Raw genomic sequence first — 18,223 nt, 5'->3', positions numbered from 1 at the left:
TAGTTATTTTATATATAGAATATATCAAATTATAAAATAATAGATAACATACTTATAATATTATGCATTTAATTTAGAAGTAGTAACGTCAGTAAATATGTTCCCATTTTCTACACGAAATTATCTTAAAATTGTGTTCAAAGCACACAAAATTCATTCACTTACAATAAATTAAAGATGAGTACACATAACTCATGTGTTGCTGTAAATGTTCCGGAACAACTATTCGTTACAGGGAATTACTAGAACAAGTCTATATAAATATTTATTACCGTTACTGTTATAGATTGATATTGAGAACTAAACAGTACAATGTATAAATGGTACACACTATCTAATACATTTTATTCGACGTGATTCATGGTTATAGATCTAAAAATTAGTTCTTTGTTAATAAAATCACCAGTAAACATATTTATTTTGATAAGAAGCTCATTATCGTCTCCAAATTTGATAGGAATGGATTAGTGTATGTATTATTTTGAAGCATGTCTCATTTAACTGTTTCTTTTGTATTTTTCTGCAAACTGCGCCTTGAGATTTAAGCAATCACGATGAATCATGAATGAGTCGATATATCATGATGCTCCAACATGTAATTTCTATTAAAATTGCGTCTATAAAGCTAACGTCACATAAAATTGACTTTAAAAACGTAGAAAGTAATATATTTCAGGCGGTGTCTGGACATATCAAGATCGTTCATAGCATCTTTTCAATTTTTCTTGAATAATTCAACAATAGCCGCCGATTTTCGACTTTATGACTAATATGACGTGTCTTGTTAGACGAAATTGACACTTGGCTATTACAAGAAAGTAAAATGAATTGTTCTAGAAAATTATTCTTCACTTTATTGCTCTGGGGAGAAATTATTTACGTTTGACGACTGAATAAGAAAATATAGCCGATGTTGGGAGATTGATTAGTTATCATTATTTTTGACAACCTAACTTTTATAAACTGAGCAATAATGTATTATATTTCGTATAAAATATAAATGGCAAATATTTTATATTATGTACATCATATTTTATAGGACCTATTTTTTAAATGTTTAAAAAGGACTAGACCCCTCAATAAAAAACCTAATCAGGTTGTGCGAATTATTTTAAAATTAAGATAAAAAGGTTCATAAGTGTTTTATCTAGAATATTTATCTCCCATTATATTGCGGGGTCGCTTTATTTTCAATTTGCTCGTAAATTTAACGACGATTAAAGTGAATAGACGCGTCTCGAAAACTAAAATCACAAACTTTATGATCATGAACGTAACGGAGGCCGTGTTTATTGTCAATTATCTAAGATAGTATTAATATACATTGTCACAAGACTTTAAGGAATTTATGTGTTGTAAAAAATACCAAATGCAAGTGTTCTTTTTTTCATTATTTAAACACTAAATGTCTCTAGCAATAAAGACTTATAAAAATATCTTTGTTATATTAGCACTAACTTTTACCAATCTCAATTTATGAAAATATGAACGCAAACATTGGTCAAATTTATTAAAATTCCTTATGTTAACAATGTTAATATTCGGGGAATGTGATTAAATGTTTCAATAAAGACTACGAGCATAAAATGTTATAAAAAGCAAACAAAAAGTTTGGTCCTCCTGAATGGCCAGACGATGTTTGTTAGACATATTTTTGTAAAAATAGAACTATGGAAGGGTAGATACAAACTATGACACTTTTTCGAATATTTCAATAAGTACTAGCGGTCCGCCCCGGCTTCGCCCGTGGTACATATTAACGTTTTCTCTACATAAGAACCATCCTCGTACTTCAAGGAATATAATAAAAAAAGAATTATCGAAATCGGTTCAGCCGTTCTCGAGTTATGGAATTACAACGAAAAGTGGCATTGATTTTTATATATTAGATAGAAGAAGATAAGATATAATTTAATTATGTCAATTAAATTCCTTCCTAAATACACACATTTATATGATTTAAAAGTAAGTCATTTTCGTTCCCACTGCTGGGACACGGCCCTCCTATAGGATACAGGCCATAATCCACCACGCTGGCCAAATGCTGATTGGCGGATGTCACATTACTTTTGATTCATATAAAAATATCAATATATTAGAAACTTCTCTGCAAACCGCGAACCGTATGTTTATTCACAGTAAAAATTAGTTTCGATTCATTTTTAAGATAACATTTTCAAAGAAACTACGATATTGCAACTTTCATCTTGATTAATTCTACTTCAGTGTCAATAGGAGAAAATTGTTTCTTCGAAAATTCCAACGCAAAGGAACATGGAACGCAAAGTATAACTTTAATATTTATTATGTAAAATACTTATTTAGTCATGAAATCTAAAATAAAATTCACTCAAATTTTTTAACTATCACAGAATAATTCTTAAACTTCTTACAACCGAATATTCAGGTTTGTATTTTCTTATTTGCAATATGAATAATCTTTTGTGGTGTCACAAAAGATGAAAATATAACAAGATAACAATGATGTACTCCAGATGTAATATTAGATACTAGCTTCCGCCCGCGACTCCGTCCGCGCGGATGTCGGTCTTCGCGTGGATGGTTTATTTCTCAATTTTGAGTAACTCTGACAATTAAACATCTTATAAATATCTATTGGACCCAAATACGGCTAGGCCTATAATAATACGCAACGTGTGTTCGCGGTTCTACAGAACAACGTCTATAAAACTGAAAAGTTAAGATTAATTTTTTTCTACGTATTTTTCCAGGATAAAAAGTATCCTATTTTACGCCCAGGATAAAAAGGTATAATTATACCAAGTTTCATCGAAATCGAACCGTTAGTTTTCACGTGATGCCTTCACATACAGACAGTCAGACAGACAGACAGACAGACAAAAATTTTTTTAATCACATATTTGGGTTTGGTATCGATCCAGTAACACCCCCTGGTATTTATTTTTTCAATATTTTCAAAGTACAGAATTGACCCTTCTACAGATTTATTATATTATGTATAGATTTGGAATAAATAATCTTCGAGATCACAGAGACTAGACGTGCAAAGACGAAAAGCTTATTTGCTTAAGGAAAGTACACAAACTAATTTTATAATAGTATAAAGCAAACAAGTGGTTTTGTTAAGATGTTTGCTACTAAATAAGCTGCGACTTGCGGTGGGTATACATATTATTCTTTATAATAAAAAGCGTACCCAATATTTGTTCCACAATAAACATTTTAATGCCTTGGAAGAAAATTTTATCGACTCTTATTCAATAATATATGGTTAGTATATAAGAGATATGACATCGAAAAAATGGAATCTAGCGGAAGGCACAAGCTTTCAAATAAAAAAAGTATCATCAAATACCTAGTCGAAAGTTCTGAGGAAGCAAACCAAAAAAAAAAGAGAAAAAATACAGTAGGTAGGTCGTATTGAGAAGCTCTTATAGAATACAGAAGCTTCACTCAGAAAAGCGGCTGGCATTGAAATAATAATAAATAAAAAACAAAATATTGGTGATGATAAATATAATAAAATCTGTTTTTTTAATTAAACGCGTCTCACATAAAATAGACAGATGTTCAATAAAAATACTGTTAAGTGGGAGTATTTGAGCCGTCAATAAATAAACACATTTTATTATTGAACAATTTATTACTTTTTTTTATTGTATCTTTAAGAATGCTGTTTATTTGCAAACGATGTTGGTTGTTGGTTGGGTTTCTAAATTGCAGTGTTTTAGTTCATTGCTAATTATAATATTTTAATTCTAGGACTAGTTAACTATATAACAAATCTTAATTAGATTATTTAAATTATAACATAATATATATTTGCTGATGACTAGTTCTAGAATCTACCACTCGTTTTACTTTCTGCAGTGTCGAAAATAAGTATCCGTTTATTTCCTATTATATACCAGAACCATAAATTATTAGGTATGAGAGATTTTTAGATTTCTAAGTTCTTCTAAACTTCTCAAATAGTTTCTCTACCTAAAGTTGAAAAAATAAATTTTGAATTCAAGCTCTTAAATTTAGCAAACTAAAAAACATTTCTTGATTATCTATAACGTTTATTGCCCATAATATATTTAATTTTTAGGACCAAACTGATTCCAACGACATTTTTCTAAGTGTAAACAATGGACTGGTTTATAAAGTGAGAAGAAAATTGCACTTTATTTAGCTCTTAAGGATAATAGATAGGTAGAAAATCTTAAAATTTTACCTCAAAATCAGAGAACTTTCTAGTATATTTACTTTATGGGTTAATTTATTGAAAAAAGCAGATGTAAAAGTTCGAATCTATTACAATAAATCATTAGTAAACCAATTTCAATTTTTGTCTGTAAAACTAGACGAATGTTTGAACGCAGTCTATTGAAATAAGTGTGTCATTTGTGGAAAACTCGATCTAAATATAGGGCGCGGATTATTTTGGACGCGGCGTGTCGCGGCGCGCTATTCACGCTAACCTAAACACATTACCGCTCTTTGTCTGAGCTTACGTTTATTACGTTTTTAAACGTTATTGCGGTAATTATAACGATGGTAATCTCATTAAGGCTTTGGACTGATTACCCTTAATGGTTGTGAAGTGAATTTTGTGAATGATGATAGTTAAATTGTTGTTATTCGCTTTTTCGAGATGTGTTGTAGCAGGCCCGCCCAATATCGGTATGTAACTGTTATTGTTTAAATTAATATATTATGTATTGAAGTACCGTTTCTTACTAATCCTCTCTCATTTGTACATATTTGTATTCGACAGGAAATCTTGATAATTTTAAGCAATGATTCACTTCAATTCGATTTCGTTGAGACGACATAGCTTCTGGTTATCTACAGTTATATTTTACTTTCATTACACGTCTTTCTTGACATACCTATTGAATAGGTTACCATGTTTAATAAAAAATAGTTTTATAAAATTTTAATTGCTAAATTTAAAAATTTATCTCGTTAATACTCATGCATATGCATCTGCATAGTCAAGAATTGTAAAACATTTTCACTAAGAGCAATTTTATGTTGCGAAAGCTTACATCACTTTGCGTTTATCTTGCGTTTATTATGATTTTAAGCGATGTCAGTTTTGATAAAAATGTCCTTAGAGACAAAACACGGTATCTACAAATTTCAATGAAAGTTGCATTATTTAACTACAATGTGGATAAAATGTTTAATTTAGAAAATTTATAAAAATCTAGAGTATTATTATTTACGACGCATTTCTTCAAACACACGTTTGTTAAAAAATTATGAATCGGAAAAATTGTTTTTATTCACACTTATTTAGGGAGTTTTTATTACAATGTGTGTTTCAGGTGGTATTTTTTATGCCGATGACATCGACTCAAAAATAGCTTTAGAAGTGAGTGCGGAAAAATTCAATTTTACCGCTTTAACAATAGAAGTGTCCAGGCGAGGAGCGATCCTTGAGATAAGTGAGAACGTGTGTCAACTGGCTCAGGTAATGCTGTTTAATATATAGGGAACTAGCGGTCCGCCCCGGCTTCGCCCGTGGTACATATTAACGTTTTCTCTACATAAGAACCATCCTCGTACTTCAAGGAATATAATAAAAAAAGAATTATCGAAATCGGTTCAGCCGTTCTCGAGTTATGGAATTACAACGAAAAGTGGCATTGATTTTTATATATTAGAGAAGAATAGGTATGGAACGATATTGATAATCAAATATTGAATGAATTATTAACAGTCATTGGAACATTTTTCTTTTTGCCTTCATTCGCTGTGCTAGAGAAGGATAAAATATTATTATAAAATATCTAGTAATTTGATTTGAACGTAACTAAATTCATAATTATATGATCTAGATTATTATGGATAAATGAGTCCATATTAAAGCTTAGGTATATAAATTATTAACATTAACCAACGACCTAAGAACACTTACAGAACTTTACTATTCGATTACCATTAACCCTTTGAGCTTCCGTAGTCTCCACTTAAAGAATATCTAGAAAAGATAACACAAACAATTACTTTCAGGAAGGTGTAATAGGTTTCATAGATGGCACGGGCGGTAGGGCGACTGAGCACGCGCAAGCTATATGCGATGGCCTGGAATTACCCCTCATAGTGCTGCAACATAACGACCTTTATACAAGGAATTGGTCGCTAATCAATTTATATCCTAGCCCGATTGCTTTTAATATGGTAAGTTTATGCATTTTGCAGTTATAGCAATATGTAATAGATATTTTCTCGCGTATTGGTTTCTACTTTATGGATATAACCTTCCTACTTTTTTTTCTTTCCAAATTGAGAATTGTTATATATATAAGAAATAGGGAATTGTTTCATTAGATAAATCGAAGTTTTATAAATGACATATTATATTAATAAAACCTCAAATTTTGAAAAACTTTTCAGAAGACGGTAGGTTTTTTGGAATGTTTATTTCCTTGTTTATAATATATTTTTATACCAGGCGGTACAGGAGCTAGTCAAAAAGTACAACTGGAACAATTTCACTATACTATACGAGAGAGGCCACAGTATGGTAAAAGTGCAGGATCTTTTAAAACTTAGCAATCCTATAGAACTGGACGCGGTCTCCGTCAGGGAGCTTAGAGGCGACAATTACCGGTAAGCCAACTTTATTCATTGGAACGACCTTTGAGATTAAACTCCAACGAGGCTTACGGGAAAAATTAATGCAACATTCGTGAGGAAATTACATTTTGAATGAAAGGAAGAAGAAATTTTTGTGACTGTATTTGTTTCATAAAATAATTAAATTCTTTATTCTTTAATTACACAACTCATTTTAAAATGTGTATCACGAAACAAAACAAAGTTAATTCTTTACTTTTGCGTAATTATTAGGATTGTAAATATCAAAATACTAGAATTGTAAGCTTCTTTTTTAACTATTTTTTTGCTTTCCAAAACTTAAAAAGATTAACTCTTTCTATTTCTAACATAAAACAAATCCAATTGCACAACTATAACTCTCTTTAAACCTGCTTCCTTGACATTATTGTACTAATGCTCCAGTCTATTTCAGGGAAGTTCTAATAAACGCAAAACACAGTGGATACACAAACTTTGTAGTTGATTGTTCTTCCAACAAATTGGAGCTGGTACTACGTCAAGCTCAGCAAGTTGGTTTAATGGCTGACGGACACTCGTATATCTTTCTCTCACCTGATCTCTTTTCCTTAGACCTGACTAGATATAGATATGGGGGTGTAAATATGACTGGTGAGTTTTACTAATTGTAAGGTATGATTTATCTGTGCGCATTTCTGAATGCATTTAATTCTAAGTTCTTATGAATGATTTTTGGTCGAGCCTAGATAGTAATACACCTCATGTTATGTGCTAAACATCTCTCTTTTCAAGCGAAGCAAGTTTAAATCTCAGTTATTATCATGATTTTTTTTATAATAATTGTAAAAAATTATGAATAAAATGACTGTTGCTAACTTGTGTAATAGTTTCAAATATGCATTTGCAATAGTAAATATTTTTTTAATCAATTCTGAAGGTGAACGAGTTCTGCCTCATTAAAAAAATAACAATCCATTTAGTACGTAAGCGTTTTTGTTTGTTTGCGAAAGAAGTAGAAATATTCCGTTTCAGACTTAAATTTCTTGAATTTTTTAGTATTTTAAAAATACCTTTCGTATTCTAACCAAACATTTAATTTTTTCATTTCAAATGTGCCGAGTCAGACATCAAAGTTTCAAATTTATTTTCCAGCTGATATTTCATGTATCCACAGACGCATTCAATCAAACTAAGTCTGCGTTCAGTCGATGTGTATGAAAATTTTTGAGCAAAAGTATTCTCTAGTCAATGTTTTATTCATACGTTGTTTTCCAGGTTTCCGTCTAATGGATTTAGGTGATGTTATGCTGTACAACTACACAGTTCAGTTCAATGAAGCGTCGGGGTACGCGATAGAGCCGGACAACATTAAGACGAAGATTGTGTTAATTCACGATGCCGTAATGGTGTTCGCTAATGCTCTGTCAAAGGTCCGCTACCTCAGGCGGCGAGAGATCGAACCGGCGCAGCTCAATTGTGAGTTCTATCAATCGTGGGTATACGGATCGACGTTGATTGATTTTATGAAGACGGTAATATTGTGCCAGATTTTTGCCAAATTTATATTATCATGCATAATTCATTTATTTAACATGCTAATCTTTGCAGGATAAGATTAATGGCTTGACGAGATCGTTAATTTTTGACGGTTTTGGCCAGAGGACCGATGTGTTTTTTGATATTGTGGAGCTAACTCCAGCCGGCAACCAATCTGTAGGTATTAATTAAATATTATTTTGTAAAAGTTTAGTAGGTACTCAATATAATTGCTGATTAAATTTCAGATCGGTAGATGGGAAAACAATAAATTAGAAATTTCGAGACAGTTTGTTTCTAATGCCGAAATAGCAGAGGAGACCATAATGAGAAATAAAACGTTTAAAGTTCTTATTTCTACGGTGAGTAATATTACTTCTAAATGATTATATTGAGAGCTTGCAAGAGACCATTAGACTATAATGATAATGTAACCACAAACCATTAGCAGAAGATAACTGGCTCCGAATTATTTCAGACGCCGCCGTATGGTTACGTAAAGGAGTCGTCTCTGAGACTCGAAGGAAATGATCGTTACGAAGGATTTACTATAGACCTAATCGACATGATAGCAGATAAACTCGGGTTTAGTTATGAATTTGAAGTCGAGCCTGATTATGGAAGTTTGAATAAAGATAAAAAATGGAGCGGTATGGTTTTAAAACTACGTGAGGAGGTGAATTTAATAACTTTGTAATGTTTGTTTCGCTACTTTGTAGTTCTCTTGAAGGATATGAAGAATTCCTTATTCTGTGCTTAAGTATAGTATTATGAAACGTGCTGGATTACATAAACTTTAGAACTATTTCTAAATTATTTTTTGTTTCTTTACTCAAAGTTACAAAATGATTTGATTACATAAAATTGTAATTTAATTTGCTCAATATCCATCAACTAAAATTGATTGATTAATAAAATTCAACATCAAAGAGTCACTTAATTATTGTTATTTTATTTTAGAAAGCTGACTTTGCCATTTGCGATTTTACAATAACAGCAGAGAGGCAGAGTGGCATTGATTTTTCAACTCCATTCATGTCCTTGGGTATTGGTATATTGTATAAGGAACCCAGTAAACAACCGCCAGAGATGTTTTCATTTATGGCTGTATTCTCTAAAGAGGTTAGTATGTTTAAAATCGTCGTTGGCCTATTTGATCTGTAGTAGATCATATATGCAGTTACATTTAAATTTCAAAAATTTTAAGTGTTGCAATTTTCCTAATCAGTCATGACTTAGGGCAGCGTCGTTCGTGGCTAAAGAGCCCGATTCTGGAGCGACAATAACGCCCACAAGTCTTACACTTATATGATGATGATGTGGAAGGTGATAAATTATTTAATCTAGTCCGACGATCACGGAGTGCATCGAACCAACTGCGATCATGTGCCTTACAACCCTCATGAATAAGACTACGCCAAGAAGTACGGTTTTGGGCGAGCTTTTCCCAGTCCGGGGGGTTGATCTTGAACGTGGACATGTCACGTTTCACGCTGTCTTTAAAACGTAGCAAGGGTCTTCCGATGCCTCTCTTCGCGTGTGCAACCGCACCGAGCATAACTTGTCTCGGCAATCGGGAAGGGTCCATGCGATGGACATGTCCAAGCCAACGCAACCGACGCTGCTTAAGCAGGGCTCTAAGACTGGGCAACTGTGCAATCTCTAGGACTTTTTCATTCGTAATTCGGTCTTTCCATGTTATACGCAGAATACTACGCAGACAGCGCATGTTGAATGCATTCAGCCGATGTTCCTGCTTGGCGTACGAAGTCCAGGTCTCAGCGCCATATAGGAGAACACTAAGTACAGTAGATCGGTAAACAATCATCTTCGTTTTGGTTTTTAGATGTTTATTCTCCCACACTCTTTCTCGGAGCATCCCAAACGTTGCTGCAGCTTTGCCGATGCGACTGTCAATCTCAGCATTCATGGAAAGATTGCTCGTAACAGTTGATCCGAGGTAAAGAAATTTATCGACTAATTGTAATGGAGTTCCATCTAGAAGAAATGTTGGTCTATCAGTAAATCCCTGAGCCAAAACAACAGTTTTCTTAGTGTTGATGGACATCGAAAACAAAGTGCAAGCGCGAGAAAATTTGTCCAAAATTGTTTGCAATTCCACGACGGAATTTGCAACAAAAGCTGCGTCATCTGCAAATAAAAGCTGGTCCACAAAGAGATCTAGGCGGTGTCGCTTAGATCTAAGTAGAGAGGCGTTAAATAGTTTACCATCGGCTCTGGTGTGCAGATGTATACCTTGCTGGTCATTATTAAATGCAGTGTTCAGAAGTAGTGAAAAAAATATACCGAACAGTGTAGGTGCCATAACACAGCCTTGACGGACACCTCTACGCGCTATGAAGGGTTCCGAGGCTTTTCCATCATACACGATTACTCCTCTCGTCTCTTTGTGAAATGACTTTATCATTGAGAGTAATTTGGGAGGACAACCGATAAGTTCCAAGGCAGAATACAGACCATCCCTGCTAACTGAGTCGAAAGCCTTATTTAGGTCTACAAAGGCAATAAACAGGGGTGTCTGTTGTTCTCTGCACTTTTCCTGAAGTTGTCGTAGGGTAAATATCAAACGTTACCTATCTATACCAATATAATAAAGCTAAAGAATTTGTTTGTTTGTTAGTTTCAACGCGCAATTCTTAGGAACTACTGGTCCGATATGAAATATTTTTTCGGTGTTAGATAGCCTATTTATCGAGGAAGGCTATAGACATATTATCACGCTTAGACCAACAGGAGCGGAGCACTGCGGGTAAAACTGGGGGGACAGTTTATTGATAGTTTATGTGTTTTAGTTAATATACAGTTCTGAATTTTCTAAATCATAAGAAACTTTTCTTTCAAACTTTCCTTTGGCCAATTATGATAGAATTTAAATTAAAGAATCGATATTATATACTTCTTTACATGAATGCAAGCACAAATAAAATATAATAATACTGCACATTGACTTCATCGCAGTCGGCAGTACAATAGAATTGTAAGTTGTAACCGAGCAACGGAGGTGCGGTTTTGTTATGAAAGAACTTTGTATTGTATTGAGCATTATCTGTGGTTTTATTATTATGAAGGAAAAGGTTTATTATGTTTTTTGTTGTAAATATAAATTTAAAGTTGTACAAACAATAGAAAAGGAACTGATAAATGTTGGATAGAGTTTTTATTAGAGTAAACTAACTTTTTACAGCATTTAAAATTTCAAATGATATTCTGTTATTTATTTTGTACTTTTATTCCCCAATATTCAAACACGTAAAAAATAAGGTTTGTCCTCATCAATACCATGTTGTACACTGTACAGCTTAAAATACCTACCTTTATAAATAATTAATATGCATTTAGAGTTTAGTATCTTTTAGAGACCTAAAAGTCGCAACGCATCTGCAGAAGCCCCTGTAGATGAACATGGGCGGTGGACTCGCTTACGATCAGGCGCTGCACAAGCCCGTTTGTGCCCGTTTGTACTCTACTATAAAAAAATCTTATTATCCTTTGATATATTTATTTAATCTTTATAAATATATTATAAAAACAAATGTCTTCAGGTATGGTACTACATGGTGCTAGTTCAATCAGCGTTGGGTGTTATCATGATATTTGTGGGTCGTTTATCTCACAAGGAATGGCAGAATCCGGTACCGTGTATTGAATCGCCTGAAGAACTAACAAATCAGTTCAGTTTCGCGAACTCTGTGTGGCTCATCATTGGATCTGTTATGCAGCAAGGTTCTGAAATAGCTCCAATGTAAGTGTATTTATTTTAAGAGTTGTTACCTTTAATGCTCTATGGTCACACACTCCATTTTATTCTACGATAAGGGTGCTTAGAAACTAGGACAGTATTAATTCAAGTTAAAAATACTTAATGAATTTCGTTTGTGTACTGTGGAGTACTAGAATTTTACGTAATTCTGATTTAAATAAAGTAACCAGAGATAATTTCCAATAGTACCTAACACTAAATTCTGTTTTATAAATTATTCATCTTCATAATATTATATGAGAAAATTATATGGTCCATTATGTTACGTGTCTGGAACGAAGCTATAAATTAGATGGAATATTAAGGTTTTCTATTCTAGGATATTCTAAATATTCTATTAAATTTAAAGTAGCCATCGTTTAATTAATTCTACCTTTTCATTTTGATATTTTAATTCGGTTCAATGGTCACGAAAATATGATTTCTCAGAAAAATGTTCAACCTGTACCTAAAACGATACAAGCTTATAAGTATAAAGCTCTGGTTTTCGACGTGGTTTATATAATCAAATTCTTCCACATTAAAACATTTTTACAACATTTTCAGTGCATTAGCTCCTCGAATCATAACCAGTGCGTGGTGGTTCTTCACTATGGTGATAGTGGCATCATACGTTGGTACTCTGGTCGCCTTCCTCACGGTGGAAAAGAATGTCCTCCCCTTTTCAAACGTGGTGGAACTGTATGAACATAAATCTATTTCTTATGGCGCTAAGAGTAAGGGCTCTACGAAACAGTTTTTTAAGGTAAATACCTAATAGTCAATACTAAAATAATGATAGTGAATTGTATTTATTATATTATGAATAAGGTGGCTTCCTAAATCAAGAGTCAAGACTATTATAATTTTGGAATTAAGTTTTATTAATTAAATAAACCTTTTGCACAATCGTATAAAATAACTAGCGATATTTTTTCTACTTTAAGTACATAATTATTACAGTGAATGATTTTTTCAGGAATCCACTAATCCAGTGTATCAGAAAATGTATCAAAAAATGTATTCGAAGGAATGGCTGGTTCCAAATAACGATGTTGGTGTGGAATTGTTAGTATATTTTATAACATTTTCTGAGAACGATACCTATTAGACATAATAAATAAACAGTTTCAAATTCAATTCAGTTAACAATCTTATTTATTCGTATAGTATTGCTAAATACAATAAATAATATTATATTTTAACTAATGGTGTTATCTACTTGAAGAATTATTGTTTGCTTGCGCCAATAAATCCAAGCCGATTTATTTTCTTAATTATTATGTTCCAATTTGCAAAAAAACATCTTTTCACGTTTATCAGGGTAGAGAAGACAAATTACGCGCTTTTCATGGAATCTACGTCGATCGAGTATACAATAGAGAGACATTGCGATTTGCTACAAGTGGGTGGTCTTTTAGACTCTAAAAGCTATGGCATTGGCATGAAAAAAGGTATAAATTATTTGTTTTCCTTAACTATTGTATTGCAATTAACATAAAGCAATGTAATATGCTGTAATGTTACTTGTATGTGTACCTACCTACCTTTGTAGATTGCAGATATAATATCGGACGTTATGAAATTTTTGTTAAAATTTATTCTAAAATATAACATGCGACTTTTTCATTTGTCTTTAGTACTGAATTCTTTACAGGTTCCCCCTATAGATTCTTTATAAATGATGCTTTGATTCAACTCAAAGAAACCGGAGAGATACAAAAGTTAAAGGATCTTTGGTGGAAAGAAAAAAGAGGCGGTGGAAAATGTGGGGTATGTTTCAAGATATATTATAATATTATAGTAATAAACCTTTATATTTCGTGTTCCATATCCTTGACAACACTAATATTAAGTATAAAAAGAAAAATATCGTTAATATTTACCAATTTGAATTGTTTATGAAGTGTTTATGTATATACAAAATTATTTGAACAAAATTGTTTATGTCATAATTTTCACTTAACAAAATAATATCTACAATGTACATTGAGACGGATAATAAAACAAATATCAGAGGTAAATACTATGTAAGTTGGCATTAGCTACGGATGCATTTGCTCTGACTTATTCAAATACTTAGAAAGTAATTTTTGCTCAGTACAGTTTTCATTTCAAACATTGCTTTAAGTTTAAAATTTTTATGAAATAAATTAGTAATTTACCTATCCATAAATGTATAATTAGTAATTTTTATTAGCCACAATATTGTATACAACATATATTTTATTTATAGTTGTAGGTATATACTTTATATGTACGGATATTATTTTCATTTTGCAGTTAATACTCTTGAGAGAATCTTCTTCAGTTTGTTCCAGGAAGTATTCTTCTTCGACCTTCGTAGACGTTTAATATATTATAACATACATTTAAAGTCTTTGAAGCTACTCGCTCTTTTCCTTTATCCCTTATCCCATAATTGAATACTTTTCATAGGGAAAGGCTTACCTTACATGTATACAGCTAAAATTTACCAGAGTTACATAGTATTAGTTTTATTTAAAAATAGTCACGGCCGCGACTTCGTCTACGTTAGGTATACTTGTGAGAAAAATATCACTTATACTTACTACGATGTCATCTTAATTACTGTACAACAATTTCAAGTGAACATAAGGTCACTGTCTCATATTTGAACAGGAATATAGCACGAAAACATTTTGACTAGGGCTATCTAGATTTGTTAAATGTAACCAATATTCAGATCCATTATTTATAGCCAAATTAAGAAGACGATCAACTGGAGTTTTGCTTCAAAATAAATGAGACAAAAAAATGTTTATATCAGTGTTGGCTTTTAGCACAGCTTTAAGTAAGTAGGTAGTCTAACATAAACGTGCTAATACCCCCGAACAAGTACTACTCAGGCAGAATTTCCTCACTTTAATAAAAAAGTGTTAGCAATGAAGCTAGTCGACTACGAGAGTAAGCGACTACCACCGCCCTTAATACACCCAATTCCTATACACTTTCCCTTGTTGAACTATGATTCTGTTCGATGATTTATAGCCAAACATCATTGATAAACAAGCCGGTTCCATAGAAACGCAATTAGAACCGCAGCTAATACAATCCCATATTCGTCCATGTCACACGTCCGGTACACGTTGTTATGCTAATTGCTTGTAATTGGCGAGACACGCTAGATGTAAAGTGATATGTATTAGAATTTTGATTCAATTAAAGCGGGTTTTTTGTTGGCAACTAGGTATAGGGTTAACTAGTTGAAGGTTTGTTTGCTGATTATTATTAATTGGACTTATTTTGTAGACGATAAATTAAAACTAATTTTAAGTTTATTTCTAGAAAGCAATTGCTGAAACTCAAATGAAATGTGTTGATTAGAAATATAAAAAATATAAATATATGTTTGCTAGGTATTTAGGCAAATTTAAAAACTACAATAACGAAAACTTAAAAAAAACTTTATAATTCTGTATAAAAAAGAAATATTTGAAACTACACTTCTTTTTGTACTTACATGTTAAAATAATTACAAAATTAATTATCTTATTTTTGTAGAAAAAACAAGACCAGGAACAAAAACAGTTGGGTATGAAGAACATGCTTGGAGCGTTTGTGGTTCTTGGAGTCGGATGCTGTATTGGTCTTCTAATTTCTACTCTAGACATGCTATGGGGAGTTTTTAAGCGCTCCGTTAAATACAATGTAAGTATTTACTTTTATTTGAAAACAACAAATCGTGCTGATTGACTATAAATTACAAATTTATCTGAATTAGTCTGCCGATCGGATAAAATTTCACAAGTAGTTTTGCATGTTTCGTATACATTTTGAGTTTTGTTTTGAATGATTTACCTAATATCTACGATAATTACATAGATGCTCATTGAACTTAACAATAAAGTAAATTACTACGAACACTAATTGTTTCTTAATATTCTATTCTAAAATTTGTAGAGCGGTTCGGTAAAGTCGGTAATTATTAGATTAACAACTTTAACTCAGAAAGCCTACTTATTGATCTAACCCTACATAAATTTTATGTTATTTATTCAAAAGAGAGAATTTACTGTAAGTAAAGTCATAATTAATGTTTCGCTATTTTTAGGCTTATGGTAAATAATTAAAGCTGATCTTTAGTGACAAAATAATTTAAATAAATTTTATACCTACTAACTGTAGGTAAATTATTGCGTATTTAGATTGTATTACGAGATAAAATTTTGCTAAATTCTAGATTCATAGAATTACAAAAAGTTTAATTAAGTAACTAGGAAATAGTATAAATACAACAACTTGTAACTACCAGACTATGACTAATGCCCTACAATAATTTGCAGACAACATTCAAATACGAATTGATAGAGGAGTTAAAATTCGCGCTCAAATTCAGCGGGGACATTAAACCAGTAAAGCGCCCGCAGCGAGCGCTTGGAAGCGCTGAAGCGCTGGCTGAACAAGAAGGCAAAGACGAGGTGAAATCCCTAAAGTCCATACGCTCTGGAAGATCCACTGACACGCATAGGACCCAACATTCGCGTAACTCGAGGCATTCTAGTTTAAGCGTCGCTTTTGCTAGAAGGAGGGAATACACGTGATTTTTTTTAATGCAGTGATTTCGCGCGCTTATTGTTATTCCTTTTTTAAATTTGACAGATTCCATGATAAAGATTGTTATTGTTGTAACAATTTAAAATGGATTTTTTATTATATGCCTTCCTTATTATATAATTTGCAGAAATGATTAGAAGTAGTAATTAATATTGCAATAAATAATGTAACAATGCCTTTATATAAGATAATAAATATTAATAATATGAGCAAAGTGTTTTCATTACATACCTTAAAAATAACATAATACAAAAAAAATGATTTAAAGCATTAGGTAAATAAAATACGAAACTATTACTTTGTGCTATGTCTTTTGAAACACTATCATTATATTGAAGATATTAAAATAAACTATAAAGGAAATAATGTCTTGACTCTACATTTTACTTTAGACAAAAACACAAGCGAACGTTACGTTAGGTACATACCTACCAACGTATAGCGTATTCACACAATTTTCAGAAAGACGCATGATTTTAAGTAAAGTTTATCGCTTGTCATGTTTGAGAATAAAGATATACATATTATACATTCGTAACGCAAACACATTTCTGCGAATAATTGGATATTTATGTGCCCCAGCTAATGTACTACATAAACCATTATACCAAATGAGAGAGTATAAAATATGTGACCTTTGAAATAATTACTTTCTTTTCAGCTCCACACAGGCTTGGAGATTTATTTACTTCTTTTGTTTTACGACAAAAGTGTTCCGCGACGCGAAAACATAATATTTTAGTGCCATTATATTATTATTAGATAAAAATATTTCAATGCTTTCTTTCTGTTTTTGTAAATATCTAACTTTCTGTAGCGATGGCTTTACTCAATATTAAGGTATTGGAATATTTTTGATTGTGAACTATATTCTGAAAAAAGATAACTGAATTTCAGACTTTTAAAATAACATCTTTTTAGAGCAGTTTTTCTAAATTCAGTAGTGTACAGGTTGTTGAAATCTATACAATATTTACCAAGTTCTTTTATAAGACCAATTTTAACCTTTTCTTTACGTACCATTAACATAACTTTTCATATTTGGACCACGTAAGTATTGGTATGCGTAACGTGCTCCATACAAATATAAATAATTGAATACAGTATAATCTGGACTGAAACAAACTGCGTTTTTCTATAACAAGTCTAGAGATCTGCATAGTCCTGCATGATATATACTGGCCATTATTTTTAGTGGCGGCCGCGAAATGGACACCGACCTCGGTGACCACGATCTTTCACGTAGTGTCCATTAACTGGACAAATTGCGAAGAATCTCCGTCGTATAGTTTTATAAAAATAATAAATGTCCAGTTTGTAATTGATACAGGGTATATTTATTGGGGTTTCGTGTTGTGAGTAATTGAATGTGTTAAAATTTGGGAACTTGGGAAGTCGATTATAATAACAGGCTGGCGTACATGCTTGGGTATAGTGGAAATATCTACAGTAAAAATACTTTCCTTTCCCTTATTTGATTCAACACAAATCACATTTACAAAATCATTAATCCTACTTAATCAAAATACAATCAGTAGTTTTTACGTGTGGGAGTTAAATATCCACGTTTTAAACTTGTGCACATAATATCAACAAATAAATAAGACAGGTATAATAATTTGAAGGCAGAGTTCGAACCTTTTGAAGCGATGTGATCTACTATCCGAGTCTCAGACTCAACGCATTTGACCTCTTCAATGAAAGTAACTTCATTAGGACTGTCTTGACGAAGGATTCTTCGGTGACGGTAAGGAATGATTCGCAATTTCTCAAACCGAGATGCTATTAGTTTAG

At 32.1% G+C, this 18,223-nt stretch overlaps 1 protein-coding gene across 2 annotated transcripts; it reads left to right on the top strand.

Annotated features, from left to right (window-relative positions):
- The first annotated feature begins 4,413 nt into the window (after positions 1 to 4,413).
- On the top strand, positions 4,414 to 16,555 carry LOC123696659 (glutamate receptor ionotropic, kainate 3-like). 2 transcript variants are annotated; one of them, XM_045642994.1, is made up of 17 exons: positions 4,415 to 4,650; positions 5,301 to 5,446; positions 5,989 to 6,156; positions 6,431 to 6,588; positions 7,010 to 7,206; positions 7,831 to 8,087; positions 8,164 to 8,268; positions 8,340 to 8,453; positions 8,570 to 8,767; positions 9,052 to 9,213; positions 11,655 to 11,854; positions 12,419 to 12,617; positions 12,831 to 12,919; positions 13,175 to 13,305; positions 13,509 to 13,624; positions 15,377 to 15,523; positions 16,159 to 16,555. In XM_045642994.1, exons 1-17 carry the CDS (start codon positions 4,584 to 4,586, stop codon positions 16,414 to 16,416), a joined length of 2,712 nt encoding a protein of 903 aa, XP_045498950.1. In that variant the 5' UTR covers positions 4,415 to 4,583; the 3' UTR covers positions 16,417 to 16,555. The 2 variants fall into 2 exon arrangements, with proteins under 2 accessions (XP_045498951.1, XP_045498950.1); XM_045642995.1 differs by lacking the exons at positions 15,377 to 15,523; positions 16,159 to 16,555 and having other exon boundaries at positions 4,414 to 4,650; positions 13,175 to 13,304; positions 13,507 to 13,624.
- Positions 16,556 to 18,223: the final 1,668 nt, after the last annotated feature.

The sequence above is a fragment of the Colias croceus genome, chromosome 13 (assembly GCF_905220415.1).
Source record: "Colias croceus chromosome 13, ilColCroc2.1".
Classification (NCBI taxonomy): Eukaryota; Metazoa; Arthropoda; class Insecta; order Lepidoptera; family Pieridae; genus Colias; species Colias croceus.
This window is presented reverse-complemented; position numbering and strand designations above follow the sequence as displayed.